We start from the raw sequence: 18,025 nt of genomic DNA, 5'->3' as shown, positions 1-18,025 counted from the left end.
GCGCGCGTGACCCGGGGGCGGTACTCGGGCTCCGCCCCGGCCAGTGGCCGAGCGCTTCAAGGGCCAATCGCCAGGTGCGGCGAAACGTAAGCGTTCCGCCGTTGGCCAATCGCTGGGTGCGGGTGAAGCGGAGCGCCCTTATCAGAACGGGGGAGAGGCGGGACAAGCGGCCGGGGGCGTCCAGCCCACCACGGACGCAAATACGAAGCCGGCGGCGTCCCAGACAAACAGGCCGGAGCTGGGGTCGCGTAGCTGCCGACGGAAAGCCCTAGGCGCTCACTCGTCAGCCTCGCTCCGAGTGCCCGCAGGTCTCGTGAACCGGACGGTCCGAGAGGCCCCGGCCAATCGCCGGCCGGGAGACCGCCTGGGGGCTGGGCCTGAGCTTGCCGGACCAACCAACGGCCAGGCAGAGGGCGGGGCCTGCGGCGGCGGTCCAGCTCCGGCGTTCGGCGGCGGGCGGCGATGGCGACGGCGATGGCGGCGACAGCGGCGGAGCGCGCGGTGCTGGTGAGGCGCGGCCGGGGCCCGGGGCCGGGGGCCCGCGCCCCTTGTCCTGCCGCTGAGCGCGTCCTCTCCCTCCAGGAGGAGGAGTTCCGCTGGCTTCTGCACGACGAGGTGCACGCCGTGCTCCGGCAGCTCCAGGACATCCTCAAGGTAACGCCTGCGGGGCCTCCAGCTGGCGCGGAGCCCGGGCCAACGCGCGCGGTGCGCACCCAAAAGGTGGGCCGTTCTAACCCATTCTGCGGTTCTGAGGGAGAAAGGGCTGTCGATCTGCGCCCGGAAAAACTAGCACCCTGCCCACATAGCGACCCTATGGACAGAGTGGAACTGCCCCGGTGGGTTTCCGAGACTGTGAGTCTTTATGGGAACAGACAGCCTCCCTTTGGGACAGGCTTTCTTCCTCGGAGCGGCTGGTGAGTTCCAGGCGGCCAGCTTGCGGTCAACAGCCTAGCCCTTAACCCGCTGCGAAAATTACAGCCTATCAAACTCTGTGGGCAGTAGACAGTACAGGGGCTGCCAAGCCCAGTGAAGGAAATCCACCAGCAGAGGCCACGTGTGTTGGGGCACAGCTTCGTTGAAGAGGTGACTTTTAATTCCAGCACTGGAGGCTCTCCGCCTGCAGGCAGTAGTGTGACCTCAGCCGGTAGCCCAATCCCTGGGGCTCTGTCTGCTCATTTGCAAAGAGCACAAACCGGAGACGTCTGCCCCTGGGCTGTTGTGCAGATAAATGAGGCAGGTCCTGCTGAGCCAGAATTGCTAGTTACTGTTACAGTATCCCCAAGGAGCCCTGGTTCCTGTTGGGCGTTGGGCTGCTAACCTTTTTAGCAGTTCAAAACCACTAGCCACTCTCCGAGAGAAAGACAGGGCTTTCCATTCCCATTATGGGTTACAGCCCCAGAAATCCACAGGCCAGTTCTACCCTGCCCTGTGATACCAACAAGTCGGCATCAACTCCATGGCAGTGAGTTCATTACAATATCCCAAGCTCCCTCCAGCGGTTCCATGATTGGGCACACAGTAGGTGCTCCCTTAGGGAAGGGTTCTTAATGAACTCTCACCCTGCCCTGCCCCCTCTGCTCTGCAGGAGGCCTCTCTCCGCTTCACGCTGTCCAGCACAGGCACCGAGGGACCAGCCAAGCAAGAGAACTTTATCCTGGGCAGCAGTGGGTGAGCCCAGGCCGCAGGGCGGGACTGTGGGCTCCTGGAGGACCCTGGTGGGAGGGGGCGCAGGAGCAGGTGTCACCGTGACCCCTATCTGTTGCAGCTCCGACCAGGTGAAGGGCGTGCTAACTCTTCAAGGGGATGCATTGAGCCAGGCGGTAAGTCCCCACCCAACCCCTTCCCCTCTACCAGCTGGGAAGGCCATGGGGGTCTCTCATGTATTTCAACCCTACTGTTGGGCTGCAGATCACAAGGTCTGTGATTCAAAAGCGCCAGCCGCTCCTTGGGAGAAAGGCAAGACTTTCTTCTCCTGTAAAGAGTTACAGTCTTAGAAACCCAGGGGCAGTTGTACTCAGTCCTAGAGGGTCCCTATCAGTTGGCATGCATTCGATGGCAGTGAGTCTAGTTTGGGTTCAGTGTAGCTCTGAGGAGCCCTGGTGGCACAGTGGGTGATCCATTGGCCTGCTAACCACAAGGTCAGCTGTTAGCACCCCACCACTCTGCTCCCAGAAAGAATCACATTCTTGAAAAACCCCAAGGCAGTTCTACTCTGTCCTGTAGGATCGCTGTGAGTCAGCCTTGTCTAGTGGCAGTGAGAGGTGGGAGGAGTTGGCGCTGGACAGGGCCCTGGGCCTCGGTAATCTCACTGCACCTGACAGCCTAGGGCAATATTCACACTCGGTATAGGGGTCTGGCCCAACATCCGGGAACCAGGCTGGCGCCTGCACCATGCTAAAGAGGCCCCTCGCTAGCCTGCAACATTCAACCTTTAGTAACTGTACCCGTTTGACCACAGTCGCCACCTTCTCCCAGCTGAGGCCACCTTCCTCTTTCACCCACCCTTCCCTTTCTCTGCCACTCTCCCGTCTCCCCTCAGGCCTTCTCTGGGGTCTTCGTTCCTAGTGCCCCAACCACCCCCTTCACCCTCCAAATGGCCCAAGTTAGGCGACCCTTGTTGGGGTTGGGGGGAGCTAAGAACTGCGCCACCACATACAGCCTACTTCCACGCCCAGCCCCAGGGCTCAGGGTGGCCCAGCAAGGGATGGAGGGAGGCTGACCCCCACTCTTGTCGAGCAGGACGTGAACCTGAAGATGCCCCGGAACAACCAGCTGCTGCACTTTGCCTTCCGGGAGGACAAGCAGTGGAAGCTGCAGCAGGTGCAGGGCCAGGGAAGAGGGGGCATCGGGGCAGCTTTGGCCACAGCCTAGGAAGCTGTTCCTGGCAACATAGCCCCAGAGCTGAGCCTTCCGGGCAGCCAAGGGGTTACCTGTCAGGGATCCAAACCCTCTCCCCAGGGCACAGAGGCACGGTGCTCACTTGTAGCACTCCTCAGAGAGCCACTCTTCTGCCCAGAGCTCCAGGGCCTCCCGTGCTACTCGGCATCTCCAAGGGAGCACTCTAAGCCCTTCACTGGCCTCAAGCTCCACCTCGTGGGCTTAGTCTATGGGAGTCTCCAGCTCCTGTTGTCACGTTTTCTTGGGTCATGTCGCCCAATTGGGATACCTCTGACCCCTGATCTAGAGAGAGCCCTCCACCCCAGTTCCTCAGACTTGTTTGTTACCGAGTTGGTTACATGCCTCTGGCTTCGGCAGGTAAACTGCACGTGGGCAGGGGCGAGGCTGCTGCCTGCCCCTGCTCCCCAGCTCCCTGGGAGGGTGCTAGACCCACAGCTGTGGAGTGAGCCAGGCAGGCCGAACCCTTCCAAGGAGAACAGCCCCTCAAAATGGGGAGCATTGGGCCACACTAAGGCCCCCACATTCCGAGGGGCCTGCCCTGAGCCTGGCACCCCAGTCCCTCCTTGCCAATGCCCAACCCAGGTAGCTATGTGGGCCACTGCTTCAGATCCAGGATGCCCGGAACCACGTGAGCCAAGCCATTTACCTCCTCACCAACCGGGAGGAAAGCTACCAGTTCAAGACGGGTGCCGAGGTCCTTAAGGTGAGCGGCCGGCAGAGGTGGGCTTTCCCAGACAGGCCCGCCAGCAAGTTGCTCTGTCACCCCTCAAAAGGCGCATGTGTGTACAGTGTAGCGTGGTGTTTCCCTGCCCAGACTCAGAAACGAGGCTCCAGCCCCGAACCTCAGCTCCGAGCTGCATGGCCACTCCCTCGGCCACCCTGGGCCCCGTGTCCTCACCGGTAAAGGAGAGGCAGCTAGAGCTAGCGCGTGCGGCTGTTAGAAGAGGAGCAGCCTCGGGCCAGTAGGGTGGCTGAGAGCAGGTGCCCTGACCGGCTCTGTCCCCTCAGGGGGTGGTCACTGACCCTCTCTGGGCCCCAGCCTCCTCATAGGAGGATGGAGCCAGTGGACTAAGGTCCCCTCCAAAACTGTGATTCCCTGAGAAGGTAGGAAGGCTCCGCTAGGTTCTCCACCCAGCGCTTCAGGTGCCCAGAGCACAGGGCACCCAGGGCAGCAGCCAGATGGCTCCCCAGGCCCTAGATGGGTGGCTTCAGCCGCAGCGTCCTCGCCTGTGAAAGCGAGCTGCCCGCCATGAGAGGACCCAGCCACCCCAAAGCCACCTCTAAGAAGCCCTCCCAGCACCCTTGACCCAGGCTGGCTGGGGGCCCTTCTTCAGAACACCTGTGTTCGTTTCACCCCCACCCCAAAGCACCTAATCCTGGGACCTAGTTCCCTGGGGACAGTATGCAGGGTCCCGTGCACTAGGACCTCAGCAGGTGGTCCACAATCCCTACCCAGCTAGAGCCCAACAAGCTGCATCCTGAACAATCCGCCATGGAGGGGGTGGGAGGGTGGCCTGGGAGAATGTTTAGGATGCAGCTCGTTACAGGGTCAGACCTCGCTTGGGGACCAGGGACACCCAGGGCAGGGTCGGCCTGAGCAGGGCTTCGACCAGAAGCTCCCTCAGGAAGTGGGGAGTGAACAGAGCTGGCTGTCCACCGCAGTGTGACCCCCTCCTTCCCCCAGCTGATGGACGCGGTGATGCTGCAGCTGACTCGAGCACGGAACCGGCTCACCACCCCGGCCACGCTCACCCTGCCCGAGATCTCGGCCAGCGGCCTCACGGTCAGGAGCGGGGCACCAACTCCGGGAGGGCCACACAGCCCTGCAGGACCCCCCAGTTTTTGTGGTCACATGTGGTTTTCTGAGGTGGAGTCCTTGGCTTCCCTCCTGTGTACCCCCAAATATCTGACACCTGGGCCCCGCCCCGCTTACCAGGAGGAGCCACTGCTGCGGGCTGGGCTGCCTGGCCAGCTGCCCACTGACTACCCCCCCTCCCCCCTCCGCCTCCACAGCGCATGTTTGCCCCTGCCCTGCCCGCAGACCTGCTGGTGAACGTCTATATCAACCTCAACAAACTTTGCCTGACAGTCTACCAGCTACACCCCCTACCTCCCACCTCCACCAAGGTGAGGGCCCCACACCTGCCCCGGCCCTGCCCGTGGCCCCACCCACCCCAGTGGGCAGGCCTGACGGCTGCTGCTCCTCTGCCTAGAACTTCCGCCCAGCTGGAGGTGCCGTGTTGCACAGCCCGGGGGCTATGTTGTAAGTATGTGGGTAGGTCCCGGAGCGGGGCTGGCCGGGGGCCAGGCCCACCTTCAGGAGCTTCATGCCCCTACAGTGAGTGGGGCTCACAGCGCTTGGAGGTCAACCACGTGCACAAGGTGGACTGTGTGATCCCATGGCTTAATGACGCGCTGGTCTTCTTCACCGTGTCCCTGCAGCTCTGCCAGCAGCTCAAGGACAAGGTGGGCGGGCAGCCATGATGGGGATGGGGGGGCAGTTCCAGGAGCTCCCATGCTACCTCCAAAGGGCCTCAAATCTCAGTAGGCGGACCCTGGCATTGCTAACAATACTGCACACACAACACACACACACACACACACACACACACACACACACACACACACTGCCCTTGGCAGACCCTGCTGAACCCCCTAATAACTACCCACCCCCAGATTGCGGTCTTCTCCAGCTACGGGAGCTGCAGACCCTTCTGAGCAGAATGCCTGGGAGCCTGCTCCACTGCACCCAGATCCAACCATCCACCCCTCAGCCCCGTGCGCCACTGAAACCAGGAGCCAGGGCACTGCCCACTATTTATTCCCCTTTGCCCCCGCCCTGGAGGGGTCAGGAGGCCCACATTCCAAGCCCTGCCCTCCACAGGGACCTTTGGAGCCAGGGTGAGGCTGGCCAGCTCTCCTTTTCCTTTTCCTGCTGAGCTATCCCCAGGGCCCAAGGTGGCTGTCCTCCAGCCACAGGGCTAGGGGGCTGAGCTGGACAGGTGGCCTGGCTACACGTCGATGCCCATGACCCCTGAGAAATAAAGAGCATTGGACTTTACCTGGAGAGACTCTGTCTGTCTGGGTGGATGGGATCAGGGACCCCTGCACTTCCCACCAAAGCATCTAACTGCAAGACCTGGATTCCCCAGACCCACCCGAGCACACGGCCCAAACCAGCAGGCTTCCCCGCACCAAGGAGTGATAATGGGAACCCAGGGCCCTGAGTTTGAGACCAGCCAGCCCCACCCTGTCTTCCAGGAGCTCAGTGGTCCCTTCAGGTCTTTCAGCTCCGGTGTCACACCACACACACATCTGTGTTGGCTAAAGGTGCACAGGGACCAGGCAGTAGCACTGGAAACAGCCCCTCAGGCCCAGGCAGTGAGGAAGGGGCTGCTGGCGGGACTCCGATGTTAAGGCTCCAGAGCCAAGTTGTCCACCCCCTTGGGGCTCCGCTGTGGGACACAAAAGAGGGGGCCTGGTCATACATAAGCGAAGGAGGGCCAGCACCCGAACTCCTGTGCCATGCTCAATGCCCAGGCACAGGGAGGCCAGTGGGCTCACCTTGTGGGACCTGGGGGAACCGCCGCAGCAGCTGCAGCAGCAGCAGTGGATGACCACGAGCAGCAGCAGGAACAGCACCGTGCCTGGGGACGAAGACAGATGTCCAGACGTGTCCCTGCACTGCCTGGGACCGGGCTGGGATGTGTGGGGGCCGGAGGGGCGGCCACACTCACCGACGAAGGTGAGGAAGACAACAAAGGCGGCTGTGTCCCACGACGACTGGAAGAGCTCCCGGCTCTGCAGCTTTCCTAGCACCTCTTGCGCTGCGGCCTCCAGCTCCCGCCCCAGGCCCTCAGCCGATGGGGCCATCACCGCGCGTGTCCTGGGCACCACTGCCCCACCCCCCAGCAGAGCCACCTCAGAACCCGGAGCTCCTTGGGGCTGGCTACACTGCCACTGCCAGGCCCAAGACAGGACCTACTTCCGCCCTGGATTCTGTTGGGCCCCATGCCCAGCGCCTGCTGCTGGTACATACCCGCTCCCTCCCAGCTCAGGTCCAGCCTCCCCTCCAGTCCAGCCCACGATCCAGCTCTGAGCAGCACCCCCTCCCTGCTGCCCAACCTCAGACCACCTCACCTGCCACAGAGACTGACTCCCCCCCGCCAGCCAGGCAGCTCCTGAAAACAATGCTTCCTGCTTCCGGATCCTCTGCCACCAGAGGCCTACCTTGGCAACCAGCCCCGCCCTCCCCAAGGGACAGCCAGGTGCTAGCAGAGCTCAAGGGAGTGGGGCCCAGAGCTACCCTCTGAGCCCAACAGGTGTGAAGTTCCCTCCCGTGAGGCGGCTATCGCTGGCGGTCAGTTTGTTCATCCTGGGGGATCTTGGCTTGTCTCTATATCCCAGAATACCCAGGGGACACTCAGCCAACTGAGAACGCCAGGGTATACAATTTGTTTGCATGCTCCTGGGGTGCCTTCAAGGGGTCCTGGGCACATACTGGGGTGCTAACCACAAGGTCAGTAGTTCAAGTCCACTGACTTCAGTTGGCAAGGTTGACAGCCTCAGAAATTCGAAGGGACCTCGCTACCCTGCCCTGTAGGGTGACTGTCCATCAGAACTGCTCCGTGGCTGGGAGTTTTGGATGGTTCCTTGAAGGACCTCTGGTGGTGGCACTGTGGTTAAGCACTTGGCCATAACCTCAAGGTAAGAGGTATGAACACACGTGGCACCTCCCTCTCCCCAGGAGAAAGGTGGGGCCCTGATTGGCTTGGAAATTGGAAACCCTGCAGCACAGCCAACTCCCAGAGATCCTGTATGACAGGGTAACACTGCCTCTGTGGGCTCCTCAGACTAAGTCTGGGCTTCCTCCTGACTCAGCGAACTACCTACCCCTGTGTTTCTGAGACTAACTATGGGAGTGAAAGCTTCGTCTTCTTCCACAGAGCCACTGCTGGTTTCAAACCACTGACCTTAAGGTTAGCAGCCCAACACATAACCCACTATGCCACCAGGGCTTCCAGAGGGTGCTTTGCTCTGGCCCAGAGGACAGTGGTTGGTTTGGAGGTTGCGGCTCTTTGGGCAGCCAGGATGTTCCTGCATTGCACTAGGAGCGCGCAGGCCTGACTCTCGACTTCAGCCCTTCCCAGGGGTGGTGATCACCCCTCGTGTGAACTCTGGCCCAGAACTTGAGGCCTGCAGCTCCTGACCTCAACCTCGACATCTCTGGGGCAGACAGGTTCAGGGATAGGCCTTCGTGAGCCCTACCAGGGGCCCGAGGCTGTGCCCAGCCCTAGAGGATGGCTTGGAGTTGCAGAAATGGCCTCTTGGTGTGCTGTGTGGTTTATCAGGGAAGAAGCTGCCGGTCACTTCTGCAAGGCTCTGACCCTGCTGCTGGGTGTCCATCCATCGCCGGCCTTCTCCCTCAGAACCATCTGGCAGCTGGAAAAACCAAGGCCACCATTGCAAACCTTGGACCCAATCGCTGCCGTGAACACGTGGCTGTGGAGCTAATCTTTCCATTCTACGGGATCCGTGATCTAGAATGGGCCTGCTGGGCTATATGCCCTCTGGACTGTCTTGGGGGGGATTCGTTTCCTTGTCCCACCCAGACCCCCCAGAGCAGCAATAGGAGCCAGGGGCCAGGAGTGGCGAGGGTGGATCAGCCATCTGGCCCCAGACCCTAGCCCAGCCCTTGACACCCCTCTCTGTCTCCATTTTCTGTCTGTGGAGGGGGTTTATTCACAGCACCCACCTCCTGGGGTTGGCATGAGAATTAGAAAATCTCAGACATAAGTGCTTTCACAGTGCCTGAACCCCACCACAGACCCCCATTGGGGTCGATGCCAACTCACAGCGACCCAAAAGGACAGGCTAAAGCTGCCCTTGTGGCTTTCTTTATGGGAACTGAAGGCTTCCTCCTCCTGAGAAGCAGCTGCTGGGCTCAAAGGGTGGACATTGCCATTAACAGCCCAATGCATACCCACAGCTTCCCCAGGGCTTCTTGAAAAGCACAATACCTCCCCGAAAATAAACTCACCGACCCATAGCAACACTACAGGGCAGGATGGAAGCGAAAAACCCAGCCCTATTGCTGCCAGGTCATCATGACCCTACAGGACCGAAGAGAAGTGGTCCCACTGTCCCAAGACAGTCATTTTTACGGAAGCAGACAGCCTCATCTTTCTCCCAAAGAGCCTGCAGCTACCTTAGAACCGTCAACCTGTCAGCAGCCAAGCACTTTAACCACAACCACCAGGGACCTGTTAGGAGAAACCAGTCCCTGGAGAAGGGAGGAGCAGGGAGAAAGGTAAAGAACACACAGATGGATTGACAGTGACCGCAACAACAGGCTCGGGCACGGGGACAATTGTCAGCCTGGCGCAGGGCGACGACGTACGCCAGGTCAGAGCTGACTCAACAGCGCCTGACAACAACACCACCAGCAACCACGAGGAATCTTCTGCGAAGCTGTGCGATCCCTATGGTTATGAATCAGAATCCGCTTGGTGATCGTGGGCTTGGATCAGTTCCTACGGAGGTGGCCTCCCTCTGAGTCTTCAGAATCCTGCAATGCTCACCTAAGAGCCCTGGGGGCTTAGCGGTTACACGTTGGGCTGCCATCCACAGGGTCAGCAGTTCGAAACCACCAGCCACTCTGTTGGAGAAAGAGGAGGCTTTCTACTCCCATACAGAGTTACACTCTGGGAAACCCACAGGGGAGGCCATTCTCTGTGCCCTGGAGGACTGCTGGGAGTTGGCTTTGAGTCAACGGTAGGGAGATTGGCATTTGGATTACGCTCAGAGATAAGCCACTGGGATGGAAGGCACTACAGACACAGTCGCTGCCCTCGAGGACAGGCATGCCGGCCATGATGCGGACCGTGCACAGCCAGGCACCGTGTCCCTCTGTGGGCCAGAGCCACCTCCAAATGATGAACAGTGACCACAAGCCCTTTCTAGAACAAGACCTCATGGTCCCTGGGGCAGAGGATTTGCTCAGCCCGCAATGCTTGCCCGGAAACAACAGTCTTGTGAAGTGTCTTCAAGTTGAATTGCCGTGCCGGCAGAGGGCTGTCCTGGCAGAAGGCTGTCCTGGCTGTCCCTGGGAGCAGGACCTCACACTTGCTGGAGGCCCTCGCAGAGACGGACGGACACAGTGGCCATGACAACAGGCTCCAACATCCAGCGCTGTGAGGGGGTTTGCTCTGTGGCACACAGGGTTGCTGTGGGCTAGGACAGAACGTGGTGGAGACAATCAGGAGGGCTGAAAGCGCCATCTACAGGAAGCAGAGCAAGCTAACCAGGGGACTGTGTCTGCAACTGCCAATGTGCGGGACCGGGGGGTCATGGTTAGGCTGTTGGGCTGTTCGAAACCACCAGCCGCTCCTTGGGAGAAAGTGAGGCTTTCTGCTCCTGTAAAGAATCACAGCTCAGAGACCATGTCTGCCCTGTCCTATGGGGTCGCTGTGAGTCAGCAAGGTTAGCTTTTGAATTTGGAAGGTGCACTGGACGCCTGGACTTCTCTTACGTGAGCAGCAAGGGTCAAAATCCCAGCTCAGTGGCGGTGAGCTTGATGTGGGGTTTTATCATTTTAAACCCTCTGGTAACAACAGCACAGGCCAAAGAACACGAGCCTCGTTCTGGCCCTGAGCCAGGCCAGGCCCCCGTGACCAGGGAGGGAGTCCTGGGGTCCTTGCCCCTAAATAGGGGCTCTTCTATCACCCATGACAAGGTTGTGAGAGGCAGGCCCAAGGTCACACACCCTGCCTTCCCTCCCCTCATTGGGCACAGGAACCCTCAGGTGGGGGTCATAGGAAGGGGCGGAGCTCAGATTCTTCGGTTATAACTGTCACCTCTTGCCCCCTGCTGGACTACACCAGGGCCTGCCTGGACAGCAGCAGCTCCAACCAGCTCCCAGGGGACCCAGGCCACCAGGTGCGCATGGAGTTTGCTGCTCTTTGCGGTTCGCCCGCCACGCCCAGCCCACTCTCAGCCCCCCACCCCAGCCCCTCTGCGCTCTATTGCCAGCCTCGGTCCCACCTCCCTAGGAGGCCAGCTCCTCTGCTCCCCGCCCCCCCCCCCAAGTCTGCTGCTATTCCCTTTGGGCTCCTGCCATCTGAGTCCTCATCTCTGTCCTGTGTCCCTGGGTGGAGGGGTCAGAGTGAAGGTCAGGAAGCCACTCCTCCTGAGCCCCCTCCCCAAGTGCCCTGCTGGGATAGGAGCTGCCTCCCATGACCCTCCCCCTCCCCACCCCTGTACTCTATGGTCCTCTCTGTAACTCCCCTCCCACTCAAGGCCTGGCCAGACTCCCTCTGCTAGTGGGGAGGAGCGATGGAGAGGAGAAATAGCCTGACCTGGGAGCCTCTAGCCTGGCTGGGGGTGGGGGGTGTGGAAGCAGGACCAAAGGGGCAGACCTCTGGCGTCAGTGTGTCTCAGGGTGAGGGCCAGTTTCCCTCACAAAAGCAGCTCTCTGCAGGTACCGCTCACCAGCACCCACAGGTCCAAGGGCTTGGTGCTGACTCGGGGACAGGATGAGTCCTGCAGGGTCAGGGCCTCCCCCTTCTGTTACCCACCCACACGACCCTTCTCGCCACCCCACTTGGTGGTAGGCGCTATCATCCCCTCGGCTCCATGGACCCCATGAGAGGGTCCCCGTCCCCCTGCTCCTCGCGGCCCCCCAGCCCCAGGAGCCCGGTCTGTGGTGAGAAGCTCAGCAGCTACGTGGGCATCGAGGCCGTTCTGGACCAGCTCAAGATCAAAGCCATGAAGATGGGGTTTGAGTTCAACATCATGGTGGTGGGTGAGTGTGGGCTGGGCCCATGGGGCAGAGCGCCTCAGCCACTCCATCTTCTAAGGGGACCCCATACTAGCACCTCACAGGTCTTGGGGAGCCCTGGAAGCACCTCGAGGTTAAAGGACTGTCATGGTCAGAGGCAGGCAGGCCTTCTGGGAAGGGGCCGCCGAGGGGGTTCAGAGAAGGGCCTGTGGAACCTGCCGACACAGAGCTGCCCACACTCGCGGGTGTGGCTCACAGAGATGCCCAGAGCTGGGCACTTGGGGGGTGGGCTTCTCCATCCTTGGATTGCTCTTAGAAGGCAGCTGACTCTCCCAGAAGTGTCACCCAGCCTTTGGAGCGCAAGGCCCGCAGTGTCCACCCTCCTGAGGCTCTGTCCTCACACAGGGCAGAGCGGCCTGGGAAAGTCCACCATGGTCAACACCCTGTTCAAGTCCAAGGTGTGGAAGTCCAGCCCGCAGGGCCTGGGGGGGCCCACACCTCAGACGCTGCAACTGCAGTCGGTGACCCATGGTGAGTGTGCCTGCCCTGCCCCGGGCCAACCTCCCCCTTTGGCGGCCCATGGGGAGTGTGCCCCCATCCCACCCCCACGCTGCCCCACCACCCTCTCCCCCTGCAGTGATTGAGGAGAAGGGCGTGAAACTGAAGCTCACAGTGACCGACACACCCGGCTTCGGGGACCAGATCAATAATGACAAATGGTGGGTCCCCCAGGGGAGGGGGCTGAGCCCCTGCTGCCTCGATGGCCCACCCACCTTCTGGGAATCACCCCAGCGCTGCAGCCTCCCAGCTGTGGCAGCTTGGGGCCTCAGTTTCCTTGCCTGTGTAACAAGGGCACTGAGCTATTCCTCGATAATAAGAACAGAGACCAAGCCAGTCCATCCAGCTCAGAGCACCCCTTGGGACAGTAGAACAGCCCTGTGGGATGCTGAGGCTGCAGATCTTTCCAGGGGTAAATAAACTTCATCCGTCTCCCCCAGGATGGCTGGTAGGTTCGAACTGCTGGCCTTGTGACTAAGAGCCCAACGGATAACCCATTACGCCACCAGGGCCCCCCGAGAAAGCGACCCCACCAGGAATCCTGGCTGTCTTGTAGGACCCTAATTCCTGGCTCTCCAATGCCCTGTATTGAGGGTTTACTGAACACTACACCGCAGGCTGACACAGTTACACCACGGGCTGACACACGTACAGAGCGGGCTGATATGGGTACACAGCAGACTGACTCGGGTGCACATCAGGCTGAAAAGGGTACTCAGCAGGCTGACAGTGGTCCACAGCAGCCTGACACGGGTACACTGCAGGCTGATACCAGTAACAGCAGGCTAAAAACAGGTACACAACAGGCTGACAACAGGTACCCAGCAGGCTGACACGGGTACCCAGCAGGCTGACACTGGAAGTCCTACTCAGTAAGCTGGAGTAGAGCAGAGTTCGCATCCTACATGGCTGAGGATGTAGGAGCCCTGTCGGGGCTCCTTCCCAGGTGTTGAGGCTGGGACAAGCTGCAAGCTCTCTGAGCCTCAGTTTCCCTCACTGCGGCTTGACCTTGAGGTCAAGCAGGACAGAGGTTGAGAACAGGCAGGCATGGCACCCCAGGCGTGGCTCTGAGGCCAGGGCCCCTCCCGCCCCCCAGCTGGGACCCCATCCTGGGCTACATCAACGAGCAGTATGAGCGGTACCTTCAGGAGGAGATCCTCATTACCCGGCAGCGTCACATCCCCGACACCCGAGTGCACTGCTGCGTGTACTTTGTGCCTCCCACTGGGCACTGGTGAGGGGGTGCCTGCTGGGGGCGGGCCAGGGGGGCCCTGGCACCACCCCTCTCTCACATGCTCGCTTGACACCCACCAGCCTGCGGCCCCTAGACATTGAGTTCCTGCAGCGGCTGTGCAGGGCGGTGAACGTCGTGCCGGTGATCGCCAGGGCCGACAGCCTGACCCTGGAGGAGCGAGAAGCCTTCAGGCAAAGGGTGGGCAGGGTGCCCTAGGGTGGGGGGGAGGTGAGCTAGGGGGGTGTCCAGTGGGCTGAGGCCACCTGAGTGTCGCTTCGCCCCCAGATCCAGCACAACCTGAAGATGCACAGAATTGACGTGTACCCGCAGAAGTGCTTTGACGAGGAGATCAATGACAAGCTTCTCAATAGCAAGATCCGGGTAGGGCCGTGGCCGAGGGTCCAGTTCCCATGGAACCATCCTTCCGTCCTTTCCACCTAATGACGTAGCTCCTTGGACAGCGGGAAGCACTCTTGTGTTTCTAGCAGTTCTGGCTCTCCAGCTAGGAGCCCTGATGGTGCAGTGATTACAAGTTGGGCTGCTACCTGCAAGGTCAGCAGTTCAAACCACCATCCGCTCCAAAGGAGAAAGATGAGGCTTTCTACTCCCCATAAAGAGTTACCGTGCTGGAGGGGGGCGCGGGGAAATGGGGAGCTAATAACAATGAGACCAGGAAAGAGTAAAATGTCCTAAAAGTGTGGTGCAGATTGTACAATTCTTCTGATTAAGCTCTTGAATTGTAGAGTGTGTGAATGATATGCCCATGAAACTGTGTGGGGAAAAGAGTGACCGTCTTGGAAACCCACAGGGGCAGTTCAACCCTGCCCCTGGAGGGTCGCTATGAATCGCAACCACCTGGAGAGCAGCGAGCTTCCCTAACTCGCCAGCTGCAAACTGGAGACGAGTCAGAACGGACTCCCACGCGTGACCAGCCCACAGAGTACAAGACACAGGTGGCCTCCCAGACCTGCATTTGATTTGGGGTGTGGGTGCAGGCTAGGTCAAGACCCTCCATCACAGCTCTCCGAGAGAAAAAGACAAATGTTTCCGTAGCATTTCTGCAGCTGGCTGACGCTCAGAGTCCTCGTGACCCCGCGTGGCAGAGCAGAGCTGCTCCACAGGGGCCTCCGTGGCTGTCATCTCAGTGGGCAGCGGTCAAGTGCGCAGCCCGATAACCCCCGGGGCTTTGGGGCCGGAAGCAGCTTGCCAGTCTGTCTTGCTCAGAGCCTCGGGGTGGGACCAAACCACCTACCTTCAGCAGCAGGGTGCTGAGCTGAAGCAGCTGCTCCCCTGAATGGCTGCGCCCACCACTTCTCCCGCCCCCTTTCCCACCCCCTACCTGCTCTGCCATCTCCCCAATGTAGCCCACCTCCTATACATCTCCCACCCCCTGCAGGATCGGATCCCGTTCGCAGTGGTCGGGGCCGACCGAGAGCACATCGTGAATGGGAGGTGTGTCCTGGGCCGGAAGACCAAGTGGGGCATCGTCGAAGGTCAGTAAGGGGCCACAGAGAAGGTTTAGGTGTGACTGGGTCAGAAGGGGCTAGGCTCCAGGGCGGGCCTGTTGTGGGTGAGCCAACAGACAGGACAGCAAGTCCCCTGGCCCTCAGGCCCTCCCCACCGTCGCAGTAAAGTGGAGGCGGCTCAGCAGAAGGAAGACTTGCCATATGCAGGGAGCCCAGCTCCCTCCGGAAGGCTCTACTGCAGAATCAGATGAGAATTTACCATGGGCCTCCTCTGGGCCCTTCCCAGGGACACAGGGAGACCAGGGCCCCCCCTCACCCCCCTGAGAGCTTCCATTCAGTGGGGCGTGGGGAGACATCAGTGTCCAAAAGAGGAGGCAATGACAGGTGAGAAGCAGCACATGAAGTGGGGGCTGTCTTAGTTACTGAGGGCCACCATCACAGATGCAGCTCTACTGGGTGTGTGGGAGTGTGTGTGTGTGTGGGTGTGGGGGGGCTTTAACAAACAGAAGTTTATTTTTTCACAGTTTAGGAGGCTGGACATGTGAGATGCTGGCAGCCAGCTCTAGGGGAAGGTCCTCTCTCTCTCTCTCTCTCTCTCACTGTCTTCTCTCCTCGTTCTCTCCCTCCTCTTCCTTCTTCTTTTGTATCAACTTCTCCTTCTCATCGCTCCTCTTTTCTTCCTTCTCTCTCCCCCCTTCCTCTCCTCTCTCTCTGGCAGCCCTTTCTCTGGTGGAGGGAAGATCTTTTTTTTTTTTTAATCATTTTATTGGAGGCTCGTACAACTCTTACCACAATCCATCCATCCATTGTGTCAAGCACTTTTGTACATTTGTTTCTCTCATCATTCTTAAAACACTTGCTTTCTACTTGAGTCCTTGGTATCAGTTCCTCATTTTCCCCTCCCTCCCCGCTCCCCCCTTCCCCATGAACCCTTGATAATTTATAAATTATTACTTTGTCATATCTTACAATATCTGATGTCTCCCTTCACCCACTTCTCCGCTGTCGGTCCCCCAGGGATGAGGTTGTATGTAGATCCTTGTAATCCTTCTCCCTCACCTTCCCTCCACCCTACCAAGAGGGAAGGTCATTTGTCTCCTCTCAGCATCAGCTCCTTGGCAGTCTCCATGTGAGGTGGCATGTGCCTTCCTCTATACCTGCTTGCTTCTTCCTTCCTCTGTCCCTTTCGTAGCTCACACATACCCAACACTAGTTCCATCCCATTGACACACAGAGACACCCCATGCCAAGTGCGATCAGCACCTCAGGTATAAAGACCCAGGAACCCTGAAGTTGACTTCCGCTCCCAGTGACCCTATAGGCAAGGGTAGAACTGCCCCACAGGGTTCCCAAGGCTGCCATCTTTTGGGGTGAGCGGGTCGCAGCTTTCTCCAGCGGAGCCGATGGTGAGTTCCAACCTCCTCAGCTGTTCAGGTGACAGCCGAACACTTACCCACTGCACTACCAGGGCGCAGGCATCAGTTAGGATTTATATCACACCCTGGGAAGGGTGTGTGTGTGTGTGTGGTGATTCAGCCTGTGTGTGTGTGTGTGTGTGTGTGTGTGTGTGTGTGGTGATTTAGCCCCTCATAAGGCAGGTATGTGTGTGTGTGTGTGTGTGGTGATTTAGCCCCTCATAACACAGGGAGTTGCCTTAGGGAGTCAGGGAGGTCCCCCGCTGAGGTCTGGTCCTCTCATGATGCCAAAGCTCCCCGTCATGTGGATTCCAACTCCAGGTGCCCCTGTAGGACCCTGCGGGTTTTCCAAGACTGTAACTCCTGGTGGAGAAAGCCTCCTTTTTCTCCCAACGACCGACTTCAGTAGCCGTCCAGCCCTTAAGCCCTCAGCCCAGCCTCTGGAGGCTCTTTTCTAAGGATGATTATGGTACTGAGTGATGGGTGGAGTCGGGGCTTCAGCCCCTGCCCTGGAACCGCCTCTGCCAGTGAATGAAGGGGGAGGCATGGGGGGTGGGGAGCACTCAGTGGGGACCTGGTAGCTCTGTAGTACACAGTAGACGCTGAACAAATGTCCGTGCCTTGCAGTGGAGAACATCGCCCATTGTGAGTTTCCCTTGCTGAGAGACCTGCTCATCCGGTGAGGGTGCGAGGCCTGGGGGCTGGCGGGGACTCCATGGGATGCCCAGGCCTCAGCTAACCTAATACCCCACCCCCGCCCAGCTCCCACCTGCAGGACTTGAAGGACATCACCCACAACGTGCACTATGAGAATTACCGTGTCCTCCGGCTCAATGAGAGCCACTCACTGCCCCGAGGGCCCGGCTGGGTAAACCTGAGCCCTGCACCTTCCGGGTGCCCCCTGCTCATGCACAAGCCCTCCAAGGCCCATAGAAGAGTCCAGGAAGACTCAGATGACGACTGAGCACTCCCCACCCCATACCTGCGCTTCCCTGTGTACTAGAGCTTCTATTAAAGGTGGACATTGCTTCTCATGCAAAGCTGTGCTTTGCAGACCAATGGCACTTGGTAAATGGCTTCTTTTGAGCTTTTCTCAAATAAAAGTGTTGGAAATACATGGCTTGGATCACCATGTGCATCTTAGTCCCCAAAGTGACAGCCTTGCTTCTCAATACTTGTGTAGCAGGTTTAACCTGATGCAAACTAAAACTCACTGCCACTGAGTTGCTGCTGACTGACAGTGAGCCTACAGGACAGGGTAGAACTGCCCCTGTGGGTTTCTAGAACTGCAACTCTTTATGGAAGTAAAAAGCCCCATCTTTCTCCCAAGGAGTGGCTGAAAGTTTCGTGTCTGACTTCGTTTTCCTAGCGTCACACTGCGTACATCCCAACTCCTGGACTGAGTGGGAGGAAAGTGTTGGAATGAAACTACAAGCTTCGTCCGCCTTCATGATTCTGAGATGAGAGCTGGATTGTGCCCGGCTGCACCCACCAACTGCTCCAAAGGGATCATGTTAGAGCAGCGGTTCTCAACCTGTGGGTCATGACCCCTTTGGGGGGGTCGAATGACCCTTTCACCTGGGCCGCCTGTTTTATAACAGTAGCAAAATTACAGTGATGAAGTAGCAACGAAAATAATTTTATGGTTGGGGGATCACCACCACGAGGAACTGTA

The 18,025-nt window shown here is 59.2% G+C and overlaps 3 protein-coding genes across 7 annotated transcripts; 2 read left to right on the top strand and 1 right to left on the bottom strand.

Annotated features, from left to right (window-relative positions):
• The first annotated feature begins 462 nt into the window (after positions 1–462).
• On the top strand, positions 463–5,959 carry ROGDI (rogdi atypical leucine zipper). 4 transcript variants are annotated; one of them, XM_045284700.1, is made up of 11 exons: positions 463–507; positions 583–654; positions 1,586–1,668; positions 1,766–1,820; positions 2,740–2,820; positions 3,506–3,601; positions 4,583–4,681; positions 4,912–5,025; positions 5,112–5,161; positions 5,341–5,364; positions 5,575–5,959. In XM_045284700.1, exons 1-11 carry the CDS (start codon positions 463–465, stop codon positions 5,801–5,803), a joined length of 948 nt encoding a protein of 315 aa, XP_045140635.1. In that variant the 3' UTR covers positions 5,804–5,959. The 4 variants fall into 4 exon arrangements, with proteins under 4 accessions (XP_045140635.1, XP_004705902.1, XP_045140634.1 ...); XM_004705845.2 differs by having other exon boundaries at positions 5,238–5,364; positions 5,575–5,707; XM_045284699.1 differs by having other exon boundaries at positions 470–507; positions 583–720.
• On the bottom strand, positions 5,910–6,771 carry SMIM22 (small integral membrane protein 22). The gene is made up of 3 exons (XM_013005514.1): positions 6,636–6,771; positions 6,387–6,545; positions 5,910–5,932 (listed from the first exon to the last, which is right to left on the bottom strand). The coding sequence occupies exons 1-3, from the start codon at positions 6,769–6,771 to the stop codon at positions 5,910–5,912; spliced, it is 318 nt and encodes a 105-aa protein (XP_012860968.1).
• Positions 6,772–11,517: 4,746 nt separating this feature from the next.
• Positions 11,518–17,441, top strand: SEPTIN12 (septin 12). Of its 2 annotated transcripts, XM_004706232.2 has the most exons (9): positions 11,518–11,701; positions 12,083–12,208; positions 12,315–12,396; positions 13,332–13,469; positions 13,550–13,667; positions 13,755–13,850; positions 14,866–14,962; positions 16,978–17,029; positions 17,113–17,441. In XM_004706232.2, the coding sequence occupies exons 1-9, from the start codon at positions 11,533–11,535 to the stop codon at positions 17,312–17,314; spliced, it is 1,080 nt and encodes a 359-aa protein (XP_004706289.1). In that variant the 5' UTR covers positions 11,518–11,532; the 3' UTR covers positions 17,315–17,441. The 2 variants fall into 2 exon arrangements, with proteins under 2 accessions (XP_004706289.1, XP_045141869.1); XM_045285934.1 differs by lacking the exon at positions 13,332–13,469 and having other exon boundaries at positions 11,533–11,701.
• Positions 17,442–18,025: the final 584 nt, after the last annotated feature.

Source organism: Echinops telfairi, unplaced genomic scaffold (genome assembly GCF_000313985.2).
Source record: "Echinops telfairi isolate 266 unplaced genomic scaffold, ASM31398v2 ScPeMD7_5;HRSCAF=22, whole genome shotgun sequence".
NCBI classification, from domain to species: domain Eukaryota; kingdom Metazoa; phylum Chordata; class Mammalia; order Afrosoricida; family Tenrecidae; genus Echinops; species Echinops telfairi.
This window is presented reverse-complemented; position numbering and strand designations above follow the sequence as displayed.

Coding starts and splice junctions, on each gene's coding strand:
- ROGDI (XM_045284699.1), top strand. CDS start 475: ATGGCGGCGACAGCGGCGGAGCGCGCGGTGCTG. Junction 3,602..4,582: donor CGGGTGCCGAGGTCCTTAAG/GTGAGCGGCCGG, acceptor TCCTTCCCCCAG/CTGATGGACGCGGTGATGCT. Junction 5,162..5,340: donor CACAGCCCGGGGGCTATGTT/GTAAGTATGTGG, acceptor GTGTCCCTGCAG/CTCTGCCAGCAGCTCAAGGA.
- SMIM22 (XM_013005514.1), bottom strand. CDS start 6,771: ATGGCCCCATCGGCTGAGGGCCTGGGGCGGGAGCTGGAGGCCGCAGCG. Junction 6,546..6,635: donor TGTCTTCCTCACCTTCGTCG/GTGAGTGTGGCC, acceptor CTTCGTCCCCAG/GCACGGTGCTGTTCCTGCTG. Junction 5,933..6,386: donor GCTGGCCCTCCTTCGCTTAT/GTATGACCAGGC, acceptor TTTATTTCTCAG/GGGTCATGGGCATCGACGTG.
- SEPTIN12 (XM_004706232.2), top strand. CDS start 11,533: ATGGACCCCATGAGAGGGTCCCCGTCCCCCTGCTCCTCGCGGCCCCCC. Junction 12,209..12,314: donor ACTGCAGTCGGTGACCCATG/GTGAGTGTGCCT, acceptor CTCCCCCTGCAG/TGATTGAGGAGAAGGGCGTG. Junction 13,470..13,549: donor GTGCCTCCCACTGGGCACTG/GTGAGGGGGTGC, acceptor GACACCCACCAG/CCTGCGGCCCCTAGACATTG.